General features: G+C 38.0%; 1 protein-coding gene across 1 annotated transcript in view; it reads left to right on the top strand.

Annotated features, from left to right (window-relative positions):
- The first annotated feature begins 276 nt into the window (after positions 1 to 276).
- Positions 277 to 22,053, top strand: part of gsk3ba (glycogen synthase kinase 3 beta, genome duplicate a) — a 70,021-nt gene continuing 48,244 nt past the window's right edge. The window contains exons 1-4 of the mRNA XM_028435174.1: positions 277 to 1,152; positions 10,334 to 10,527; positions 15,850 to 15,933; positions 21,704 to 21,814. Coding sequence (XP_028290975.1) covers positions 1,065 to 1,152; positions 10,334 to 10,527; positions 15,850 to 15,933; positions 21,704 to 21,814 — 477 coding nt within the window. The 5' untranslated portion in view covers positions 277 to 1,064. The remainder of the gene's footprint in view (positions 1,153 to 10,333; positions 10,528 to 15,849; positions 15,934 to 21,703; positions 21,815 to 22,053) is intronic.

Below are 22,053 nucleotides of genomic sequence, written 5' to 3' on the forward strand. Positions count from 1 at the left end.
TGACAGCTCTGTTCTGGCCTTCTATTGGTCACCAAAGTGATCAATCATAGATGAAGCCCCGCCCATTGCCCCTGTAGCGGCACGGGGTAAAAGGCTGTCTAGTCGGGAGGGCGGGGCCGTTCAAATTATGCCATGTGGTACTCTACAGCGCAACTGTGATTGGCTGTTAGCCGGACGGTTAACGCCCAATTATGACGATTACCATCTGTGATTGGCTAAATCCACCACCCCTGATTCACCGTCTGGGCGTTCACAGTTTTGCCATTCTACATTGTAAATTACGCCTGTTACGTGAACCTTTGAGGAGAATTTCCATAGCCTAGTGTAACCCTTTACGATAGTAGCGTAATTGGCGAACGTAGCGACAAAGACTAGGAGGCTAAAACCTGTGGGGAAGGAATAAAAAAGAAATTCGTCGTGTGCTGATAGACCCCCGTTTTCTGAGGCCTTTGCCGACTAGGAAGAGACACCGAAACATACGACAGGCGAGGTTGGATTCGGAGGCGGTGTACGGCGAGTGCACACGGTGAGGGGGACCGGGGAGACTGGTCGTCCGTCTGAAGGCTAGGGTATAGCGAGGCAGCCGCCATGGCAGTTGGATCATTGAGCCTCCACATCGGGATATGAAGAGGAACTGCAAGCGCCCCAAACTGTTATTAAAACACAGCGTTGGTCACTGATACGACACCGGATCGACTTTCGACGTCCCATCGGATCCCCTTTGCAGCAGTTGTCCTACATCCAGAGATAAATCGCCTTTGGCTTTTAAACCGGGGGCCACAGGGAGAGGCCACATCTATGACTATTTTATCAGGATCCAACACGGGATTTAAGGAAGAAATTATGCTTTGATTCAGCGTCCTTTGGAAAGAACGGGTAGTTTATTAGGTGTTCGGAAGAAGAAGTGTGAAGGATTGTGGGGTAAAAGGGATTTTCTAGCTCCCCTCCCTCTGCTATCACATCGACTTTCAACCTTTTTGAATGAGAAGCTTTGGAAGACCCATTTATTCTTTCTTTTAACGAGTCAGTTTCCATAGTCCGGAGAATCAAACAGGGATTGGATCATGTCGGGTCGGCCCAGGACCACATCCTTCGCGGAGAGCTGTAAACCAGTGCCGCAGCCCTCCGCGTTCGGGAGCATGAAAGTCAGCAGTAAGTAGAGCTCTGAGCACCCTCACTAAAGCCACACAGAAGCACATGTTCATTCACTAACAAACCCGACAAACCCTTTACCTACCCGGGATAGCCTAGTACTGTCCTGTGACAGGTTGGCCGGGGCTCGGCGTGCTGGGCCGGTCAGCCTAGCCGGGGTTAGCAGGCCGCACCAGGCCAAGCTACAAGAAACCAGGGTTTTTAAAAATACATTTTTAAATGTTCCACCTGGATATTACTCACAGTAATGTCAATTTAAAACTCCCAGTGGTGTAGCTAGTCATATGCGTATTACAGTTAAAGCGTTAGGACTCGTTTATTACGCATGTGTCAAAGCGGAAGGTGCGCCCACAGGAACGGACGCTGTCCCGGAGACGGGCCGGTCTACCGGTGCCTGTGACCATTTCAACGGGTCGAGTCGAAATTAGACATTGCGACGGCGGGGAGGGAGTGTGACATGGAGTGTCCTGTTCAAGGGGCCACAGTGGCACCGTGCCGGGATCTGAGGACCGGCTGGCTGCGGACATGAAGCAATGCCACTTACTAGGCCTCCCGGGGATTTTCCATGGGGGGCTGTGATGGTCATTACTAGGGCTGGGTGATTTGGACTAAAACTCATGTGTATATTTTTTCTTTAAAATAGTGATATACGATATAGATCTTGATCATTTTAATTGAAATTAAGTCTAACCAGAAAGACAATTCTGGGTTAAATTTGCTGATACAAAATGCCTCAAAGGCATATTTATTAGGGATGTCCCGATACAACTTTTTTCCACTACTGATACGATATCGTTATTGCAGCCTTGAGTATTGGCCAAAATCGATTTGATACGATATCAGCACGAATGATACTTACTTTGATTACCTATTTTGTAGGTGGAATGTTAGAAAAGGCTTGATCAAGTGATGTTACTCAAACAGAGAACAATATTCAGCAACAGTAGGTATGAGAAAAACTGACCCATTTATTATTAACCAATTGGTTACATTTAACCTTCAACATAATTTATACAGTATTCTACAATTGAATAAATATAATATATATATATTGGAGATTTTAGATGTATTCCGATAAAATCCGATATTCTTTTTCTGGCTGATATTGGACTGATATCCGATATCAATATCGGATTGGGACACCTCTAATATTTATTAACATACAGCTGCACAATATGTGCCGCTTTTGGGTTTTCGCCTCTAAGGGACAGCATGTGTGAGTGAGTTCTGTAGTGTGGCTTGTTAAGTGGTAGATCTGAGATAGGACACACTCAGCAATCCATCTAATTGAGCTTTTCATGCTGTTCTGAGAAATAGAGAAAGCAGCGACCTCTAAAACAGGTATTTTGATACAAAATAAACTATAGAAATTCATTTATCAACATAGGCTATATTGTAATTTTCTATATCGCCAAAATAGAAAACTCGATATATCTTGAATCTCGATATATCGCCCAGCTCTAGTCATTACACACATCTCTCCTCCGGTTTTGCCTCATTTATGTGCTGATGTGTATAAGATGTTTACGTGGCTCTTTTCCATGTCGTTTCCTAGGCGAGTTTTACAATGCGGACTCATTAGGTTGTAATATTTAATGATCACTTTACACTTAAATTATATATGACTTATCCCTATCTTACCTTTGCTTTACAGTTAAATGACCCTATTATGTAATAACAGCTTAACATACCATTGAAACTATGACTTTCTCAACATAAAATTGCAATTGATCAACATCGATCAATAGCCTGGGCGTTTAATCTGATTACTCTTAATATGTAACAGACTTGTTAAGTTTTTTGCTGTGTGGAAATTCTGTGGCTCTGTGCTGTGATTTCTGTATTATAAACTGCCACTTTTGAATTGACGGTAATAATTACAAAATTACTTGCACTAGTTGATTGTTTACAGTTATAATTCACCTTTTTTTATTTGTCCACTGCTTTACATTTTAGCAACTTTATTTTGGAATGTATTTTTATTTATTTATTTTTTACATTGTATTCCAGAAATACGTTTTGTGCAAGTTTGCCTTTTCTTATTTATTAGTAACTTTACAGTCCTTATGTTGACAATGTTGTTAATTAAATTTACTGATTTAAATTTAGTAGTTTTCTGCTTCTTTGTCTTGAATCATATTTGGTATTTTACAAATTTGTGTTCATGTACACTATGTATCCTGTGTATTCAGTGTTCCTTTTTTGTGGTATCGGCCGATATATTGGTTATCGACAGATACATCAGATATCTACTTTCAACAACCCAAATATCGGTACCGTCCCAAAAAATGTTATATCGATCAGGCTGTAGTTTTACTTTGAAATTTTTCATTCTAAAAAAAAAATCGGGTGGGAGTGAAGTTAAGCACAAAACTAAATATTAGGTTGAGGTGGAATCATGGGATACTAGTAATGTGGTGGTTTGTGACATGAGGCTCTCCTCTGGGTCTTGGCATTGAAAACCACTTAGTAAACTGACACACACCTAAATGGGGAGATGCACTCCAATATCCAAGCCTAACAGTTGTTTCTATTCCAGTGTTTAAAATGGAAAATTAGAGTATGCTGTTTTTCACCGTAGAAGTCACCCATTAATAAATTAGCGACAGTATTATGTGGATTTAATCCAGGGTTGTTTTCCAGAGATTAGCTACTAAATGATAAATGGACTTGATTTATAGAGCGTTTTATAACCACCAAGGTAGTCCCAAAGTTCATTAACCCATTCACACACCAACTGCCATGCAAGGCGCCAGTCGACCATTGGGAGCAACGTTGGGTTCAATGTCTTGCCCCAGGACACTTGGACACTTAGATGAGTATAACACTTGAGGAATTGAACCCCCAACCACTCAATCAGAAGACAACCCCTCCACCACCCGAGCCTGAACCTGAGATCTTTGTGTTTTTGACCAGCTAACAGCAGAGCATGCATTTAGCTAAGGCGTAGGAAAACATACAGTTATGCAATGACACGGGGACAGACTGTGAGCAGTTCAGAGAACATGTTCAATAGGTAGAAGTCTCTCTGCTGCATCATATTTCTTGTAATATCTGGGACAAGTGTGCTTACTATATGTCAAGGTTCAAATGGTGACACAGCAGTAAAAAAACCTCCCCTCCAACGCTGCTAATGACTGAGTATACTGTAGAGGCTTGTGCGTAAATAATCTCTACACTAGTCATCCTCAATATTTAATTATGGCCCCACCTTCTGTGACTGCTTTAGGGAGATGTCTATGTTGCTAGTTTCTGTCAGGTGAGAACTCTGTTCATTACTGAGTTTGATGGTGATGTCATCAGATGCCTGTAATGATGAAGCTGTCTTTAGCAGGTTGATTCCAAAGCTGAAGGTGGGTTTTGTTGGTTCTCAAAGATGTTTTCATAAGTTTTATTGTTTTAAACCTACATTTTGAATAATTTCCTGCCTTACTTATCATCAAGATTTCTGGTCATGGTCAAAGTCGTAATAATGTAGTGTAGTCTGTCAGTGCCCCATCCTTTCAGATCCTCTCAACACATACGCGTACACTACATTACTTCCTTCACTCGCAATCTTTACGACGGAGCTCCTGGGACGTGATATTTGAGTGTAAACCGACCATACAACATTTGTTAGATATTTTAATAGTACATGTAAATATGTGATAGCTTTTGTAGTGTCTTTAAAAATTAATTAGGAAAAAAAAAACAAAAAGAAAAAAACCACCGCAAGATGATGTGTACAAAAATGGATCAAAACACTTTGATAATCAAAAACCAAACAGAAAATGAAATAAAAACCAAAATAAATTGTAATTCACTCAAAACGTAAATTTCCAATTAATTGGGAAATCTTGGCAGCAGGTTTGGAATGCACAAGTTGCAGAGTTAAACTTTCAACCTTTTAAATAGTACACAAACTGCCGCAGAATAGGCAGACCGGATGAAGACGCGTTTTTCGCATGCGTTGAAAGGATCTGAAAGGATTGGGCACGATATAGTCGTATCGGGGTTACACTTCGGCCATCATTTATTGACCACTTTTGTCACCCATTGAATGAACCAAAAGATGTATTTTTCCACGATTACACACATACCCTAATATTTGGTCGCTCTTGTGCTTACATGAATGTGAATAACTTGCTGATGATTTTAAGCAGCTGTAGCAAATATGCAAATATCATCCTGGAGAGAATGCTCCTACCCCTCCTACACAGGCACACACATTCTTATATGCATTTATATTGAGATGTATACACACACACACTCGAGCACTCCTAGGTTTTGTTTTTTGGGGTGAGGCAGCTGGCCAAGAACAATGAGCGTCTTGTTTAGCTTTTCAAAGCTGCCGGTCTTTCCCTCCTCTCGTTCCTTATCTGTTCCTCTTTGCATGTGATAATGGGACCAAAGTGTACTAATTATAGTCTTTGATTTTAAGTTCAATAACAGGGCGTAGGGAAGTGACCCACAAGAGTTTTGAGTGTAGGAGGAAAAAAAAAGGGGTCAACTGAAGATTTAGTCGATATAGTCACTTATGCACCCCATTCTGATTAAAATGAGCTGGATGGATTGATACTTTGTTGTTTGGATTGAAGGAGGTGGTGTAATCCTGTTTATGATCTAGTCAGAGTCCATGTAACATGTTCTGCTATTAAGAGTACCACATATTTACCGTTTGTATCAATTTATCTTCTTTTTCTTCTTATCCTGTGTAATTGTGCAAGGTAGAGCAGCCCAGTCCAATTTGAGGATAACACACAAACAATTACAGCCACATTTGGATATTTACAGTCAATGTAGACTCTAATGAACTGTAGGTGACCTGAATTAACTCTTTATTGGGTCTTCAGTCCAGTTGTTCATTTAAAGGGTAGGTTTACGATACTAAGGAGTAGGCTTGGGCAATATATCAAGAATTCTGTTTTGGCGACATGGAAAATTACAATATCACATATATTATTATTAATATAATGGTATAGTTTGATTTCAAAGCTTTTTTGACGTTTAGTTTAGTTTATAGGAGTCTCTGCCAGTGCGTCTCACACAAACACCGCTCCTCAGGGGATACAAGGTAGAGTTTGAATAACTGTTGGCTTTCTCTGTGTCACAGGCTGACATGACTGTTGTTGTCCCTGGTACTTATTTAGACTTCAGGTAGTTGGAGAGTAACCTCTAGCATAGTATAGCTGTGAGCTTCAGGTAATGTTTCCAGACACAGCCGATCTCAAGAGGATCTGTTCATCTTCAGCATTTCAACTAAAAAGCTGAAGCAAGTGACTTTACCATTTATACAAGTTTTACTGACGTAAAATCACCTTTTTTGGTCTTAAAATGGATTTTGATTTTGCAGAGGGTGGGAAACTGTCAACTCTTCTATTATTGGCTTGAGTGAAATCAGGTGTTTATGTCATCAGAGGCTAACATAACCAGGTTAAGCATAATGCAGTTTATTTACTAAGTCGTATCTTAATTTTGATCAAAGCTAACTTTGCTGTCTAATTATCAAGAGAAATATCTCCATTATAATTTGATTTCAAAGAAAAAAGTTGTAGTTGTAGCTGCATTTAGTTTAAATACTGCTGGGCACAATTTGGAAATCTAAAATGAATGTGCCCTCTTTGAGTTTGGTCAAATCTCTGTATTTTTTTAGTCAACATTTCTCTGTATCAGTGCCTGGTGACATTCCTGTGACTGGATGTTCCAGTAATGTGCTGAATTATCTTGGCAACAGTGGAGCACTTTGCACCAGCACACAGTGTGCACGTGTGTTTACCTGACGCTGCCCAGGCCTCTAAGTAAATGGGAAAGATTGTATCTTTAAGAGTAAGCTTGTAAGGTCTGCTTGAAATATAAATTAAACCCTCGTCAATGTTACTGTGAAGCTCTTTAAAAGGGCTTTTAAGCCGCTTCTGGTTAAGCTTTAATTAAACTACGCAACTCTAAAATGTCAATACTTTTAGATTTTGATCGTGTGACTTTTGGATCCGTGGGAGGATTGTTTGCTTTTTAAATTTCTCAGAAGAGCTGTCATTTTAAGTTTATGCTTGGAATTTTTTGTCTGAGAATAAGATACCATAAATCTACATTTGTATAACCAAAATTAGTTTATTAACAAAACTTACAGGCAACTACGATGAGACTATTTAAGTACATTCTGTCTAAGAATGAAAAACCTCCCAAAAATGATTACATTTTAAACTTAAAATGTATTGATCACAAACTAGTAAAAGCATGTTATTTGATTTGAATTAGCTAGTCAAAAGTCGCCACTTGGTACAAATTTAGTCCTGTCGCCCTTGGGTTGCTTTCACATGGGGATGATACTAGACTTTGGCTAAATTGGCAAAGATCAGCTGATAATTTTATGACCTTAATATCGCAGCACGTATTTTGATCTGCTCCAAAGTGACAGGAAAAATGCCGTTAGTTGCAGAGCTGCTTGTTTCTGTTGCACTATAGCTGAAATCGTTCAGATTTTCAGCAGTAAAATGCAGAAAGACTTTGAAATTTGTCATTTATTTGCATCTTACTACAGATTCACGTATGTCTTCCTGTTGAATTAGGAATATTCCTTAAAAAGAGTATGTCTAGGTTACCATTGGGACGATCGGATGCCTTTAACCTAATAAAACCAGTTCAGTGACGTGAATGACCCACTTCATTAGATAACTACTCTGTCACAGTTAGTCAAACATGTTGACCTTCACAACCATGTGTTTAAAGCCCTTTTTTATTGCTTACACAGCTACATAGATAGACTGTCAGTTGAGCTTCCTTTGTCATCTGGGTTAAGCTTCCCCTTAAATTAAATCAGTATGACAAAATTAAGATAAAAGTCATTTGCAAAGTCTTACACACTGCTTACCTAGTCTATGTGAAGGAAATTAATAACGATTTGAATAAAATGAAAAGGATTAAAATGTGTAATCTGATAGCTCACAATGACAAAACTAATCGGAGTATATGCTTCATACCAGCATGTATCCCATAACTGCTTTTTTTTTTTTGGCCCCACTGTGTCCACACGCAGGCCATGCTCATTAGTGGATGTTTACGCATCACACTGTTTCATGTATGGGAAAAACATGATTCTTTTATGATTGACATTTGATATGTTGTATATATTTAGAGCTTTTCAGATCAGTGGTAAACTTCCTTCCAGCTGTTAGCTGTTTAAAATGTTTGTTGTCTCTTTGCATGCAAGTAAGTACAGACTTTCTTGTGATTGGAGGTATTGCAAAGGTGTCACCCATCCAAACTATTGCAGCAGAGTCAGGTTAGTCTTGCTCCATCATGGCTGAATCAGTTTTGCTGAGTTCATGAACCATGACTACTTTTCTCCTTTTCCAACTGTATAACAGAATCACACATTCCCAATATTGGACTAGCTTTGCAAATAAACTGTAAGTGCAGGAATCAGCAGGAGAAGACACAAATAATCGGGTAATATTATGCATTCAATTACAGGGTGGACATTTATTTTTCATTGCCATGACAGACTTCTTCCATCCAGAAGGAAATCAATATCTCTTTTGGAAAACAAGCCAGCTAGCCAGAATGAAAAAAAGAATGATCTCAACAAAAGTTCACTTTCTTTGTTACAATGAACTGCAAAAATTGTATAATTATTTGTTCCTGGAATATTTCAATCCTTTTGTGATAATTAAGCAATGCAAACAAGTAACACAAGCTTATTATTCACTAGAGTCGACATGACATGACCACGTCTCACATGTTGTGAGTTGAACACTGTGGCCTGCACGAGTCCTCCACGTGCATTTGTTCAGCTATCACAGCATGCTGCATTACATGTGGTTTCTGGTTTCTACTAAATAACGCCTTGTTGTGGCACAGGCAAAGTTATTGAACAACTACAAATGTGTCATTAACATTAGCTTTCATACACACTAATGAGATTTTTAACAGAGAAAATCCAAATTGAAGACGATTTATTATTTTGAGAACATTTAAATAAACATCTGGTAGGATTAGTAAAGGCAGGCAGTTAGAATTTTAGTGATCCCATTTAAAACAGATTAAATATTTATTTTTAGAAAGTTATTGTTACTGAAGTAATTTTGCTGTATTTAAAGGGGTTTTATTAGATGTTATTCAAATATGTTCAGGTTGAATTAATGAGCCTTTTGAAGGTTAAAGGTATTTCTGCAAGTTTGTTGTATGCAACACATGGTTGGCTGTCCTTTTAATTGCCGATCTCTGTGGGCTGTATACCTTGATGCTAGTATTGATACAAGGATGTAAAGAACCATTGAAAAATCCCCTAAGAGCTTTCAATTTTAAGGTTGACAGACAAAAATTGACATGTGACAGAAATGTGAAGTCGGATCACTCATGAGTTGCATTTGTTGACAGCCGGTTTGAATCAAAAGGCGGCAAAGTTCAGTCATTGTTTGACAGTTCAGGATCCAACGTTCACAATTTGACCCTGTGTGCAACCGACATCTGTCATCCAGACACTCAGAAAGAATACTAGATAAAATGACAAAGGCTTCGAGGAATCTCTTAATAATGTGTTTGAGTCTTTGACTCCTGACCAAAAAAAGCTGTTAAAACTTTACTTTTAATATATAAAGTACAATCAGCTGAATTTAAAATATATCCTATCCAATCAGCATTCTTTGGTTCACACATATAAACAGACTTTCCCAGACATCCCCATTCTTTCTACTCTGCACTGGCTTCCAGTCAAGTTTTGAATAGACTATAAAATCTTAGTTCTTACTTTCCGAGCGTTACATGGCCAGGCCCCTCAATATATCTCGGACTTGTTGTGCCTCTACATTTCGGGGTGCAGTCTTTGGTCTTCAGGTCAGGGTCTCCTGAAGATCCCAAAAACTAAATTTAAAACCCGAGGAGACCTGGCGTTCTAGGCTGTGGCCCCCAGACTCTGGAATAACCTGCACCAGTCTCTCGGGGAGCTCAACTGTGTGGACACTTTTAAAAAAACTGTTGAAGACTTTGCTTTCAGTAAAGCTTTTAGTTACCTGGATTTTAAATTATTTCTATCCTTTTATGATGCTGCTCCTATGATGTATATGCACCCATGTTTTATTAAGCTTTCATGATGTTGCACTTGTATTAATTTCCCCACAGCTCTGTACAGCACTTTGTGATTTTATCTGTGTAAAGCGCTTTATAAATAAATTACTTACTTACTTTCACCTCTCTTTTTCTATAGGAGATAAAGATGGAAGCAAGGTAACGACAGTGGTGGCCACTCCAGGCCAAGGCCCCGACCGGCCACAGGAAGTGAGCTACACGGACACTAAAGTCATTGGCAACGGCTCATTTGGCGTCGTCTACCAAGCTAAACTGTGCGACTCTGGCGAACTGGTGGCCATCAAGAAAGTCCTGCAAGACAAGAGGTTTAAGGTAGAACTTTGACATTCACAAATATAATGTATCCATTGGCAATGAAAGAAGTAAACTAACAAGAGGCAGTCTGTGCTTACAAATTTAACCCCGCACTTTAGCATTCGCGATAGCCGAGAAGAAAGTAACTGTGAAAGAAACTTGAATTGAGTGATCTTTCACAAGAACAGAAAGAAACTGCCAAGAAAAGAAAACAAAGGGAAACGTCCCTTAGTGTTTTGCATTGGAAACCTGTTTCATTTAATCTCCAAACATTTGTCACAGGAAGTCTAGTGTGTGAGGTTTCATCAAACAAACCTAAGCCCATTGATACTCAGACATCTGTGGAGTTTAGCTGCCACCTCGGAAACGTCCTGTTTAGTTTGAAGTAAGATGCAGGAATTCTCTTTTGTGCTTTCAGTGGATGCAACTGGGAATTCCTCATCTCTGCTGTACTTGCTTGGGCTCTTCAGGTGTTATTTGTGGGCGTCATATAATGTATACATACTGCTCTCTCGCTTTGTATACAAGGGGCACCAATACCCTGGTTATGGATGACTGTGTGCCTCTGATGAGGATGATAATAAATGGATGGATGCTTGTTCCATCTAAAAAGGATTAAATTCAAAACTTTAAGGCACATGCTATAGATTCTAAAATGGTTGTCGTCTTTTTTTTTTTTTTTTTCTTTCATAAAGTAAAGACCTAAAACTCTTCATGTTCTCACATTATCAGCCAAAGAGCTACCATTCAAAGCACATGCTGGCGGAAACTTGGAGTTGATGTTTGGTATATAAACTGGGATTGCTCTGCAAACCTCATGCCACTGCCTTAAAAAAATTTCAACCAAAAGCATTCGAAGGGCCAAAATTCTGATATTTAAATTAGGGCTGCACAATTTAATCACGATCACGATTTTGGTTGCCACAATTAAATTAACCTGATCGTCAACAATATTCACATTTAAATAAATGCTGGCTCTGCACTCTGTAATAGTGTATTTATTTATTTAGCCTTTGGTACATTTTAAATTCTTGGGTTAATTTTTTTTATTATTTTTTGAAATTATAATTTCATTTTAAAGCTCAAGTTTGCGCTGTAAACTTTACACTGTTTATTTAAAAGAAGTGCAATAGAAACACTGATTTTTCCCTAATATAATAAATAATTGTGATTATGATCGTAATTCCAGTATTGATCAAAATAATCGTAATTATCATTTTGGGCATATTCGTGCAGCTCTAATTTAAATAAAATGCATAAAAGTCGTTATAATAAGAATATTTTCTCTGGTTTCTAAAATATTAGTGTATTTCTCAAATAAGTATCTAAATACTGTTGTTCATTTAAAGCTGCAGGCCTTTGCATTGCTTTTCAGGCCCTTCAGGAGTCATCATTGATATGTGGTATGAAATGGTCAAAGTCAGTTTCGTTAGTAATTATATAATTTCCTGGGCTGTGAACCTATTTTCTGTCAAGTGGCCCATGCAAAGATTAATAACAGACTGTGTATGAGGTATTCCTCTGGGTTTGCATTAATTCATGAGACATACAGTAGATATTTCTCCCATATTTATGATTTTTAAATTTTTTTATGTATTGGCTCAGTAGATGTGGTGTGTGTTTGTAGGACGGTGGGTTTCCCTCTCATCTCCCAGTCTTTAAATCTGCAGCTGCCTTTCCTCTAAGAGTAATGAGATAAGTGTGCCTCAAGTCTTTTCACCGAACAGGTTCACCTAAATACCTTAAGGGCTTGGTGCCCAAGGTCTAACCTTTCAGAGGTTTAACATGAGTTTTCAGCATGTGTTGGCCCTTTGCCACCAAAACTCAGACAAGATAAATGATGCCATTTCCTAGTGTGGGGGCCACCATCTGCCACTAAATTGTGCTTGTTCAGGAAACACACGCTTTCTTTGTGACTCTGCATGCTGGTGCTGATGAAGTCATATCCTGCTCATCTGTGCCAAAGAGTAGCATAAGAGGCAAGCTAAGGTTATGATTTGAGGCAGCGAAAGGATCACATACAGTTCAGAATTCTCCTTAAATCAGAGACTTGGTCTCAGATTTCTTTCCTCCGTTTCCTTTTTTCCCCTCGCTGCTTCAACCTGCTCAGCCAGTCCTCCCGTTTTAGCAGCTTGTTGAGAAAAAGGAATCAAAGGAGCTCTAAGACTCTTCACATGACTGTCAAACACGCGCCATCGAGTGCGCGCCACTTTTACTCGCAAACACCTGTGCTCTAGTTTCTCTTCTCTTTCCAATCAAAAGTCTTTCCGTTAGGCTTTGGTTTTTCTTCTGACAGATGACAGAAGAGCTCATTGGTAGACTGAAGCATGCTGCTCTGACATATGTCGATGCTTTTTTGCACGCACGCACGCACACACACATACACACAGTAGTAATCATGTGAATAGGCTCTGTGCGAGGGTGCTGCTGTGAGACAATGTGGGTGGGCACCTAGTCTGCTTCTGGTGCATTATGGGATAGGTCCTTCTCCTTTTACAGCCAAGGGATCACATTTCAGCCGACTGGAAAATTGATGCTCACATGAGGAGCAGTGTGCAGGATGAGAGCATGTCTGGAAGCACCTAATCTTATGCAGCATCGTCAAAGAACCAAAAACCTCTCCACCGCATAGGTTCATAGGTGATTTCATGATTTTAAGATTCTTCTTCTGAAATGATTTGTTAGTTAGTCCTGACCAAAAACTCCACTGCTCAGAGTTATTATACCAATATAAAGCCTAAAGTGCTCTTAAGTTTACAGTAAAAAGGTTGTCACCCTAACCTTTTCCCAAAATTCCAGAACTTATAGTCCCATGGAAATGTTCTGCCCCTTTGCAACCATAGTTGGTAATTAAAGTTGTGTATATCAGGACAAAAGACTGACTATAAGAGAGCATTCATCTGCTTCTCTGCTCAAAGTTGGTTGAATATAGTTAAATATTTTATCTGCAGAATTACATCAATTTCGTTAGTTTTTGTCTTTCAGATTTATCGACCAAAAAAGTTTGATCTCTTTTCTTTTTTTTGCTTGCTATACGAATGAGTAAATGATTCCTAATAAAACTTTGAGACTTTATAAAGAAGAGTGAAATTATGAAGCGGTTAGGACTGTAGAGTGGACGTGCATGTTTCACTCTAATGTGTTCAACCATTAAACCATTTCATTTTGTTCAGGGTAATTTAGGGCTGGGCAAAAAGTCGATTTAATCAATTAATCAAATTTGTAGATAAGAATTATTTTTATTTTGTAAATTTGAGTTTTTTTTAAAAAAAATAATTTTTTTCCCACAGTTTTTTTCGGACTTTATCACGTTCCGTCCTGTGGGTTACTGTAGTGCAATATGAGCCAGCCCCCTCTTTGTTTACAGTTGTTTACCCTTTGAGTAGGCTATATGTGTGCCACAGGCATGTTTAATTTTTTATTCACACTATGCTGAGATGCTAAGGGAAGAGTTTATTTTTTTTTAATTATTTTAATGTTTTATGTTATAAAATATGTAGTTATGTGATTTCTTAATCAGAAAATTTAAGCTACTGTGAAGGCGCTGTTGCACTTTTGCTTAAACCTGGGTTAAACCTTGAAATTGTTGAATGACAGAACCTCATTTACTTTTTATTTTGGGATTATTCTATGGATTTTAAATCTTGAGGACAATCACAGAAATAAAGTGGCACTTTTGACAATATATATAATGTCTGCAGTCATTTTTAAGTGCATTGGAAAAAAAAAATTTAAACGAAACTCAAATTTTTCTTTAAAAATCCGAGATTTTTTTTAGGCGTAATCGCCCAGCACTAAGGTAACTTATGATCTCATCAAGCATTTTATGATGCAACAGAGTGCATGTTTTTGTGTTTAGCTGGCCCAAGCTTGTGGTTAACAGCATGCACAAGCATTTAGAGGAGCTGAGGTGTCACACATTTAGCATTGTCCTGTTTTTCTTCACCTATTCATTCTCTCTGTCTCCTTGCTGAGTGTCTGCTGACACACTGATGGATGACAGGTCAGCATTAAGGACTGCAGTCCAACTGGAGCTGGGCAGGGCTCTACTCACTATGGTCCCAGTGATCTTGCACACATATGCTGCCTCGTAGATGAGGGCGTTTCCTTCAGTGCGCCATGGTTCGATGGCTGGTCTGCGACCCATGAACGATGATGTCACTTTGTGATGTAAGGGTTGTGTGTGCGGTTGTTGTAAATGGTGATAAAGCAAGGAGAGGGATGAGGTGAGCATTTCCATCATCCTGTAAGTGAATCAGACTGAGGTGGATGGACAGAGGGTGTTGTCAATACACCCTACTATACTATACTACTGAGCTAAAAGCATTTCTGCTGCTGCTGCTCAGAGGATAAAAGTCTAAGCAGCAAATGATCTTTGCGTAACGGTTGATTTCAGTCTCTTTTTGGGATACTTGGAGCAGCTCTCATATTTCGACAACTTACTTTTAACCTTTTTGCGATGCGCACATTTTTTGTTAAATTGTATTGTTTTTTTTTAACAACAGTATAGATGAGTTACTAGAATTATTTGTGTACTTTTGTGTACTGTATAATGTGTGTGTATAGCACTATTTTTCTATTAATATTTATTTTCTTGTATGCTGCTGGCCCCGAGAAACAAATTTAGTTTTTATGGAAACCTTGAACCTTGAAATATGTAAATAGCTTTTTTTAGTGATGCTTTGGAACAAAAAACATTTTCCTGTAAATGTTCCAAATTGTTTTAAGTAAAACACATACAGTATGATTGTTTGTCATTGTGCGCAACATGCACAAGCTATTTAGACCAAATAAAATTCATATTTGTTTGTATTAATACTATGTTTTTCAAACTAGATGAGATGGCTTGATATCGTCATGTCTCGACACTGTAATAGATACTAAAATAGGAGAAAAACAAAACAAATGCAACAATATGAACCTTGATGTTGCTGTTGGTTTTATATAATGCTAATTTTTCTCCTCGGCTTTGTGGAAACCCATATACAGTAATTAGGCTTTGCATGGACGCTGCCGGTGCGTATGAATAAACAAAGGAACATCTGCAGTGTTCAGTGCTCACATTTTTTTGCGGCCATGCAAGTCTTGTTGCTCATTACTCTGTGATTTTAATATTTTAACCTTCCTTATTCTACTGAGTCATTCAATCTTCTCATTTATTTTGATTTGTATTGTTTTAACCTTCAACATTTCAGACTTCTTCAATAATGTTTAACCAAGGCAACCTGTCAGCACTACAGTACATGGGGATAGCTTACAGTTTAAAATAAAATCCTATAGAGTTCACACATTCTATTGGCAAAATGCACACAAAGCCTGAAAGTGTTGTTTCTATTTCAGAACCGCGAACTGCAGATCATGAGGAAGTTGGACCACTGCAACATAGTCCGCCTGCGCTACTTTTTCTACTCCAGTGGAGACAAGGTTTGTTACTTTTGATTCTTCATCATTAATATTATAAGGCTCATTGTGTTGGCTGAGAATATATTCATGCTTCATATAGGTGGATTTCGAAATCTAAAAGCAGACAGGGAGACGGGAGATTTTAGAGTTTATTTAAGGGGCAACCCGATAGCTCAGACCCTGGACACATACCACATGGTGTTTCCATGCTCTGAAATACTGCTGCCGTCAGAGCACTGGTTGCATCTCATAAATACATTTCTTATCTCTTCCCGTTAGTTCTTTAACTGAAATACTAAAAATAAATCTCAATTAATGTAGACTCCAGGAGCTTTAAAGATGAATCTTTCACAATAGCATGAATATCCATATACACATCGTCTGTACCTGCTAATCCTGCTCCAGGGCCCAGAATTGTCCGACCAATAAACCAGACATAGTTTTATGGTTGGACACACAAGCGGCCCTCGGTCTAATTTGTGGCCCCCAAGTAAACACAAACAAATGAAAAAATACGTATATTTATAAAACAACAAAAATAGACAAAATGACAACAGAAAGATACAAAATTAATGAAAATACAGACAAGAGGACTAACAATAGACAAAAATAACAGTGAAAATAACAACAAAAATAAAGAAAATGTCTACAGAAATACACAAAAATATCCAAAAAACACAAGACAACTAAAAGTACATAAAATAACAGAACAAATTATAAAATAACAGAACAAATTATAAAATAACAGAACAAATTATAAAATAACAAAAAAGGACAACAAAAACAATACAGTACCTAAAATGAAAACAAAAAGACACAAAATTTACCAAAAAACAGACAAGACATCTAAAGTTACACAAAATAACAAAACAATTTACTAAACGACAAAAAATGAAAAAGGACAACAAAATAACACAAAAAGAAATAAAACCACATCACATACACAAAAATGTCTCCCACAACAAACAAAACACAATATTAGTAGTTTCCTGTGTTAATGCTCTGATTGATCATTTTTCTAATGTTGACATGAATTATGAGACCCTCAGATCAGATGCAGTCACATGTGATAATAGTTGTCCATTTATGCATTAAACAGTCGATAGTAGGGTTTTAGATTTTCTCCATTGGCAATATGTAATAAAATCTAGCAACAAAAGACGTCTAGTTAGCCTGTTGGCTGCAAAAACATTTGCGAGCCTTAGTATGGATTTTGTGACTTAATGTCAAAACATTCAAAGTCATATCAGTCAAGTAGTCTATTTTTATTGTCCAATGTTGCTCTTTGAGCAGGTAAGCCCCAGTAGCATATACTGTATGCAGTGACAGTAATGGGCTGTGTGTGTATGGGGCCCTCCCCCTCTGCCTTGGTGTCAGCCCCTTTATACCCATGGTGGTCCCATTTGAGACTACATGGCTGGGCGGTGCCATTCAATTTGCTGACAAATGGAGAGATGCCTGTTAGTCAAATATAGATCCACATGAATCTGGCACACGTGCGCTCAAGTCTTTACTCATGACTCTGCACTTAGGAATGTCCTCCAAGCTAAAGGAAAGCTGGTGAGGACCACAGGGGGGGGGGGGGATTTGTAGTGGTAGAGGATTGTAGTATCTATCTGTCAGAGCACAGGGTGTCTGTTAATAATAGATGTGCATAAGCCCTCCCCTCAACACTACTGGCTCCACCCTCCTGACCATGCCTTGCCTCATGCAATGTTCCCACAGAACTCTGGGAATCACTATGAATTCTAGGTATAGTGTCACATTGGTGGGAGTGACTCGTGGCAAACATGACCTCACACCCCCTCAACATGGCTTTTGCAATCAATCACAGATTTGGAATGTTTAAGTCTATCAGTGCTTTTCACTCTAACCCTTACATATTTTAAAATTGCACTTTTCTAAATCAATTTCCTCTCCCCGCTTCCCCTGCCCTTATTGTACCACTGCTTTAAATGGAAAACTGGCAACCCGAAGAGATAGAAAAAAAAAAAAAGACTTCAGGTTTAAGACAATGTTAATGAGGGAAGAATAAGAGGTCAGCTGAGCTCAGGTGGGCTGGTAGTAAACCTGATGTTATGTTCTTTTGCTTTTATCCTTTAACCACTTGTATGATTCACTGTTTAAACTGTTGGAAAGAGTAAGCAAATAGACAACACTTTAAAGCTTTTCAAAGCTAGACCCCACGACAACGATGTACATGAAACGGCAGCAGTTTTTCTTTGCAGACTGATAAAAAGCAGTTCTCTCAAAGTTTTGTTTTCCTAGAATTCCATCGAGTGTTTACATGTGTCAGTTGGACTTCACATGCTGCAGGGAACTTTGTAACAAGCAAAGGGTCAATAGTGAACTTTGTCACCTTATCAAAAACCTTACGTCCGCCTGTGGCGTGAGGCGAAAAGATTAAATCTGGTATGCTTGATAAAGGGAATTGAACAAGCTTGTACTTCTTGTTCTGTGATGTTTCATAACTAGCTTCTAAAATGATCTTCAAATGCAAACCTCCAGTAGATAAAGCTAAATTACAATGACTTTAATGAAACTGAATGCCTGATTTTTATATTAGTTTTGCCAGTGATTGTGCATCAATGTCCACTGTGTTGTACAGATTCAGATATCCTCCAAACATCAACTATTAGTAGTTTTCTATGAATTAAGTAATTTCTATGAATGCATAGAATGTATTTATAGATACTACATAGACCTTTCACTGGCCACCATTTATTGGTTATTTTGTTTTTATTAGCAGTTTTCTACCACATGAAACAAGGGCTTCTCTTAAAGTATTAAATAAGGGTTTTGCCAATCTAAACGGATATTGTCTAATATCAGCAAAAAAATTATTGGATTATAACGGCCTGCATCTAAAATATCAGATACAAGGGTCTTCTAATTTATTCAATTGTATAATCTTCTTATGTTTAAGATTAAAATGTATTTAACCCATTGGTTGACAATACGTGGGTCAGTTTTTCCCATACCTACTGATGCTGACTATGACTCTTTCTTTGAGTAATGTCACATCATATCAATATCTATATTGAGTATGTGTGATTCATGATTATATCGTATTGATATCAACATCGGCCATTGCGTAAGGCGGCAATATCAGTATGGTATCGAAAGGGGAGAAGTTGTATTGGGACACCTTTAGTATTAGTTGTTATGCTGCAAAGAAGTGGAACAAACTGCCAGCAGAGCTGAAGTCAGCATCCATTGTGAACATTTTTAAATCAAAGTTAAAGGCACTTTTTTCTCTATTGCATATGATTGAGAGGGAGATTTTCAGTCATGTTGTTGATGTCATGATGATTTTACTGATGATTTTAATTGATTTTACTGATGATTTTAATTGATTTTATTGATGATTTTAAATGTTCTTATTGATTTTAATCAATTTAATGTTTTATCATGTAAAGCACATTGAGTTGCCTTGAGTATGAAATGCGCTATACAAATAAATTTGCCTTGCCTTGTAATAGGATTTAAATGTACTGTATGTTCTGATGCACTTCAGTATAGTAGGTGCACTAAAAGTAAACATTGTGCAAAATAAGTAGAATAAAATAAAGCGGATATTTTCAACACACACGTGCAGATGCTGATCCACAGACTAGGACTAGAATAGTAGTTTCTCCATGTAAAGGTGCTCACTCTGTGAGTTTAGCTACAAGTTACTAACAAAACCAGAGAAGAAAAAAGTTAGTGGATTTTGGCCTTGGCACGACATAAATGTCAATCCCAGTTTTAATTACCATCATGTTGTGGAAAAGACTCGGATTTCCCTTAACGCGGAGACTACTTTCATTCTTTGGGGTTGACTGGTTGATAGATAACCTTGCAATGTACAAGTGCAAGCAGTTTTTCTTAACAAATTAAAGGCTGAATTATTTATCTGGGAGTGAACACGGAGCCAATCAGATTCACGTCTCGCTAACCTTCTGGGAACCAGCCGAGGAAGTGGCTTTGTAGTCAAGCAGGAAGTGAGTCATCACTGTTGCTAGGCTAAATATAGGTTTGGTGGCACTAACAGGAGGAGAAACGGGCTGTCGCGAATGCTATCAATACTAGTTTTACCACTGGAGGAGGAATTATTGTGTGTACAGGCAGACATCAGGATGGAATCACGGGGCAGCATCGACCAATCAGATGTCTGCACTGTCTCTACTATCCTATGTGGACATGTCTGTGTCTCCCTTCATCAGATTTTTACACTCGTACCAAAAAAATGTGCGTGCAAGAGACGGAGTCGTTGGTTCACAGCAGGAGGAAGTATGCAACAGCATCTGGCTGGAGCTTTTAAAATTGGCTCCACACTCTCGTCCCAGTGCTGGGTCAGCCTGCTGAGTCTGTGCCTGAAATGCATGCCCAGCTGAGTGGTGACAGATGGGAAACAAAGAGTCTAAAGGCTCCACAACAACAGGCTGACATAATTTAATTAGTCTCATCTTGTAACTCAGGGATTTCTGCCTCCCTGACGTGTGTTTGGATTTTGGACGCTGGTCAAAAAACTGTCGTGCAGAAGTATAAAATACTTCCCATTACTGCTGTTATCTTAAAGATACTGTGATGATCAAACACATTATATTTTATAGCTTACATTGTTTATTACTTTTTAAAAAGTTAAAAAACTTTGTATAAACACAGCTGTAAAATACTAGCGATGCTTGCATACCTGTAATAATTGTCTAATCAGCACATTGATGTGCCACACCTGTGAGGTGGATGATTATCTGGGCAAGTGTTCACTAACACACAATTAAACTCATTTGTCAGCAATATTTGAGAGAAAGGCCTGATTTGTACATAAAGGTTTTAGGTCTTTGAGAAAATGGGAGTAAAAACCAGCTTTGTGCGTATATATATATTTTTGTTTAGTGTATAGACCAGACCAATTTACCAATTTTTAACTAATCATAGTATACATATTGATGAGACAGTGAATATTCTGTAAACTCAGAGAGGAGCTTTAAACCATTAGAACACAGAAAGGAAAAAAAACACCAACAATAACAGAGCAATTAAATTAAAATCTAGTTAATATTAGCCAATTCGTAAATAACAATAGTGTTGTTTCTATGAAAAAACATACATATAACATAAATGATAGTATCACATTTTTGATTAACCTATACTTGGGCCAGCATTTGAATAAATCTAGGGCTAGAACTAGTTTGGTAAGTTGAGTACGTTTACCGTATGTCTAGATAAACATGGTTACATTGAAACTGGAACTAAAAAAACTTTTGTTACCACAAACAAACAAAAAAAAAAAGAAAAACGTGCGCGCGAACACAATTATGCAGAACAGTTAATATCATTGTCTGCTGCCACAGTCGGAGCTCAAGCCGTTATGACGCATTGCAGTGTGCTTTGTGACTTTGATGGACATACAATGAATTCCCAGTTCGACAGTGAAAAACACACCAGTGACATCAAGTTGAAAACAACTTCCTGCATCAGAACAAGTTTAGAAGCTGCACTGAGGATTCGACACTGATACGATGATCGCAAATAAATTCTGGCTTTAACTGATAAGGAAGTTTATTATATAGTTGTTTTTAAACGTGTTTGCCCATTAATGTCATTTTCAAAGGCACAGCTGGCTTAAAATCTCTATAAACAGGTGAACTATAAGCTCTGTAAATAAAGAACATCACTGAATCTATTGGTTAAAAGGTGGTTAGCGTTATTAGTTTGAATCACTTTTTATAAGAAATCCTTAATCTATACCCGCGTGAGTAATTGAATTAAAAGTTTGATGATGTTTGTTGCTTTGTTTGTGCAACAGAAAGATGAAGTGTACCTGAATTTAGTCCTGGACTACGTTCCTGAGACGGTCTACAGAGTGGCCAGACACTACAGCCGAGCCAAACAGACGCTGCCCATGGTTTACGTCAAGGTGTGTGAGTCAAGTCAAGTGTGATCTGCATAAGTCTTTTTGTCGTTTTAAGCGTTAGTACAAATAAGTTTGCTATACTACAAAAATGTTACTGTAAATTTGTATACTTGGATTTAATGTCCCTATTTTGTTTGTCGTTTTATTTTGTATATATTTTGCTATAGCATACATAAAATGTAGAAAAAGGAAGTCACTCTGAAGAGATGCGATTGATTCCCATTCATTAGTTTTTTCATGCT

This window comes from Gouania willdenowi, chromosome 21, assembly GCF_900634775.1.
Source record: "Gouania willdenowi chromosome 21, fGouWil2.1, whole genome shotgun sequence".
Classification (NCBI taxonomy): Eukaryota; Metazoa; Chordata; class Actinopteri; order Blenniiformes; family Gobiesocidae; genus Gouania; species Gouania willdenowi.